We start from the raw sequence: 3,806 nt of genomic DNA on the forward strand, positions 1-3,806 counted from the left end.
CCCCCCCCCCCCCCCGAGGCAGAAGCACGGCGCCGCTGCCTCAGCACAGGCAGAATTTCGGCTCATCGTCGTGAAAAGGTAGGGTGAAAAAAAGTCTCTTCTGAAGCTGGCAAAGCAGGAAGCCCGGAGCGAAGGTTAAAATAACGAGAACGTCCCGGTCGCGAACGAAGAGTGACGAGAAAATACCTTGCCCATAATACAGCAGGTAACTTCTTTTATAAGCTGGAAACCCTTCCCCGCAGGCCCATGCGCATCTTTAACTGCGGCCCTAGCCGGGCTTTGGACGAGAGCGGCCGCCACGGCTGCGTTAGGCTCGCGCCCAGTCTCTGGAACTGAGCTTGGCTTGCCCGAAGCCGGAAGCTCAGCCGTGCCAGAGCGCCGGTCGGCTCGCGGATCCCACCAGCGCGACAGCGGGCGAGGAAAAAGCCTCGCCGCTTTCTGCATTAACGTTATCAAGCGGCTCTGCCTGCCCAGCGGCCTTTTTCCCTCTGGAAACGCCCTCCTGGAAAGCGCGACTAAGCACAAATACACCCCTGAGTGTGTTTTACAGCTCCGGTCCGGGGGGGATTGAATAAAGCATCGCAAAGCCCTCGGCGCACGCTCAGGTTCCCGTGCGGAGCGCGCGGCATGAAACGGAATCCCGAACTGGTTACGCGCAGCCAAAGAGACGCTGTCTTTGCCATCCAAACTGGAGGCAGCGTAGGAAGCGGTGCACGCCGTGCCCTGTCGATAGAAGCCCCTACGTAACCGGCGCGCCGGCGTGGTGGCCGGCGGGGGCCGGGGGCGGCGGGAGGAAGGTTTGCTCTCATCCGCCGGACCAGAGCGGCGGCAGACCGGGGAAAAGAAGGGGCTTTAGTAGCCGGGATGACGGTTTAATGAGAAGAGTCAAGAGGCGATTTTCCACCTATTTGAAATGCCTCATGACAGGGTTTCGTGCCGTTCGGTGGCACTTCACATCCAGCAAGTGCAGGTAGAAACGGAATGGTTGAATTGGGAAATTCTGGTCTGAAAAAGCCCTTTTTGCTTCATCAGAAACACAGCGCTGCCCGTTTGCGTTGTTGAGCAAATGCAGTTCCTTTCGAGTGAGGGAAGCCCCTACAGAAGCGATGTTGGGGAGAGAAAAGTTGAACGGCTCCGCTTCGAGCCCGGGTTCCCGCGCCCGACGCTTCTGTGGGGCGGCTGTAATTATATTTATGTGTCGTATGATAGTAAAGGGGGGCTCGCTGAAGCCCGAGAGCGGCACGCAAACAAAATTCTTGCTATTGATCACAACGGCCTCCTGCTTCAGAAGAGAACTCCGGCTGTAGCTTCCAGGTGACCTGATGTATTGCAGAGTCAGTCCCTGAAAACGAGTTGTGTTTCCACGAGCTCCGTGTCCGCATCGCGTGCTGCTTTCCCCTGGGGGACGCCCTGCCCCTCGCCTGGCCCGCGGCACCGCCTTTGCTGTTGAAAAGCAAGCCAGCGCGGCGAGCAGCCCCCAAGCGGACGATGCCCCGGCGCTGGGGTCTCCTCACGGGAAACCTTTTTTTATTTCTTTTTAATTGGCTAACGCGCTTGCTTTACCACCCGGCAGCGAGAGCAAGTCATCGCAAGTGCCAGCCTTCGGTAGTAGGGCTGTGCTGTCCCCCGTTTAAAGAGACCCCTGTGGCCCCCGGGCACGGGTTTGCCCCGCGCGGAGACGCCCGCTCAGCCGCGTGCTTCCTCCTCCCGCGGCCCCCCCAACATTTTCGCGAGCCAAATGGAAGATCACGGCTTCGCGGACGGCGCTCTCTGCCTTGTGCGGCCACGAGAGCGCGTCTCGCCCAGCTGCTTTATCAGCTTTGAGGACAGATGCCTTTTCTATAAACGCATCCAATTGGGGAAAACGAAAAAAAAGAGGGTTTGTCCCATTTTTCTGCCGCAGTCTGCACGTACAGGCGCCTTGGAGTCCGGGCATGCGAGCCGCGGCATCCGCTAACGGATAAATTGCCGGGCTCGTCAACGTGACCAAACAAAGATTTGAATTTGGGGCAAAATTGGCCGACAATTTGTCATTGCTATGGGTATGCGGAACCCAAATCCCCCAGGACTAAATTGGGAACTTGGCCCCCGTGGTGACTAAAAGACGACGTTTGGGGGTCTTTGCATGCTGTTATGAATGAGTGGCCTTGATTCCATGTTCCGTGTGCCAACAGTGTAGACCGAGGAATGTTTCTGTCCACCGTCAAGGCAATGGTTGCAACTCTGTCGTACGAGTTCCTCTGCCCGCGCGGCAGAAGGTGGCGAGTGATTGACGCATTGGTGTGTCCCCCCGTCCCCCCCGAGAAATTCACCCTCGGTCCTTAAGTGTGTTGTTGTTTGTCACTCAAGAAACGCAGAGAAAAATGAGTTTGTTTTTACTTGTAAGGCTTTACTCAGTTGCCCAATTCGGCAGAGGAGCTGGACTATGGGGATCTCTCAGGTAAGGGCTAGTCCGTAGGTAAACCGCTGCCCTTCTGCGCTAGATGCCGGTTCCACTCCGATTTCCGCGTCTTGGCCATCTTGCATCGTATAGTCGCTGCGGCGTGGCCATTCCTCCAACGCACGGGCGCGCGGCTTGGATGGGCGCTCTTTTCTCTTGGGATTTCCCTCCCTTTTTTCTCATTTTGGCACCCAGTTCTGTGGGGTCCCCTTGAAAACGGGGCAGGAGACGTGCGGAGCGGCGAGCCTTCACGGTTCCCGTTCCCTCCCGGCTGCTGTGCCGCGAGCTTTTGGCCGCTCGTTTGGAAACGGGTTGGGTTGAAAACCCCGTGTTTGTGAAACGCCCGACTCACCGTATTGTGTGAAACGTCTTTAAGAACCGCGGCCGGCGCCAAGTCCCGGCTGCTCGGTGGTTTCTCATAATACGAGCATCAGATTGGGGATAAAGAGGAGGCCGCTGTTCAGTCGGCGGAGCCAAAGCCAAGGGAATGGCTCGAACCTCCTTTCATCCACGCGTTCAAACGCCCTCGTAGTTGGTCCTTGCAAATCGCTAAGCTGGCTAAGAAAGGAAAGCATCTTCAGCGGATGCGGTGGGCGTATTCAAAACAGGGGCCGTGTCAGCATTACAAATGCCGCGGCAACCTCTGACCTTCCTCTTTTGCCGGAGTCTTCCGAGGCATTTTTAGAAACTCGCCTGGATTTTTTGCTCCCGCTTCGTGGAGCGCCCCTGCAGACTCATCTTCCCCGCTACTCCCCCGCCGGCGGGCTCCGAGGCCGAGGTCCAGCCGGCTTCACCGCCCAGCAGAGAAGCCCGGAGCGGGCAGGGCAGCGGGGATGGAAGAGCCCTGCTTGGGAGGGTTGCGGCCCAACGCCGAGCCCGTTGGGGGCACGAACACGAAGCCAAAACTTCACGGCACAAAAGCGGACCCCGAGTCCTCGGCCGGTTCTGCAGAGCGCTTCCCTTTCGTGCGAGCGACGGGGCAGCGTCCCTCCCTGGGAGCCGCTATAGGTGTGCTTTGGCCAAGAGGTTGGAAATGACGGATGGATTCCCTCTGCCTTCTAACTCCCGAGCGGTACTAACGGTTGTTGTTGCAGGCCTGGGCCGCGTCTCGTAGGTAAGAAGCTCTGGGTGTCTGTCCCGCGTCCCTGTCTGGGTGGGAGATGATTGCTTTGCCCCCATGAGCTTCGGGGGGGGGGGTTCAAAGTGTGTTTTTTAAAGAAAAATGCACCTTTGGGTGACCCGAAGAGAAGATCGGGAAGCTGTGCCAGAGCAGATTTCCTCAAAATGGGCGTCTGCCCGCGGCCCTGCCTTCCCCTCGCGGGCCTCTGAGGAGCTGCGGGTCGCTCGAGCGGCGAGACGTCCTTCC

The 3,806-nt window shown here is 58.3% G+C and overlaps 1 protein-coding gene across 1 annotated transcript in view; it reads left to right on the top strand.

Annotated features, from left to right (window-relative positions):
* Nucleotides 1-3,806, top strand: part of CADM1 (cell adhesion molecule 1) — a 73,374-nt gene that overhangs the window by 62,043 nt on the left and 7,525 nt on the right. The window contains exon 10 of the mRNA XM_009646595.1: nt 2,387-2,440. Coding sequence (XP_009644890.1) covers nt 2,387-2,440 — 54 coding nt within the window. The remainder of the gene's footprint in view (nt 1-2,386; nt 2,441-3,806) is intronic.

The sequence above is a fragment of the Egretta garzetta genome, unplaced genomic scaffold, assembly GCF_000687185.1.
Source record: "Egretta garzetta isolate BGI_Z169 unplaced genomic scaffold, ASM68718v1 scaffold110, whole genome shotgun sequence".
In the NCBI taxonomy this organism is placed as follows: domain Eukaryota; kingdom Metazoa; phylum Chordata; class Aves; order Pelecaniformes; family Ardeidae; genus Egretta; species Egretta garzetta.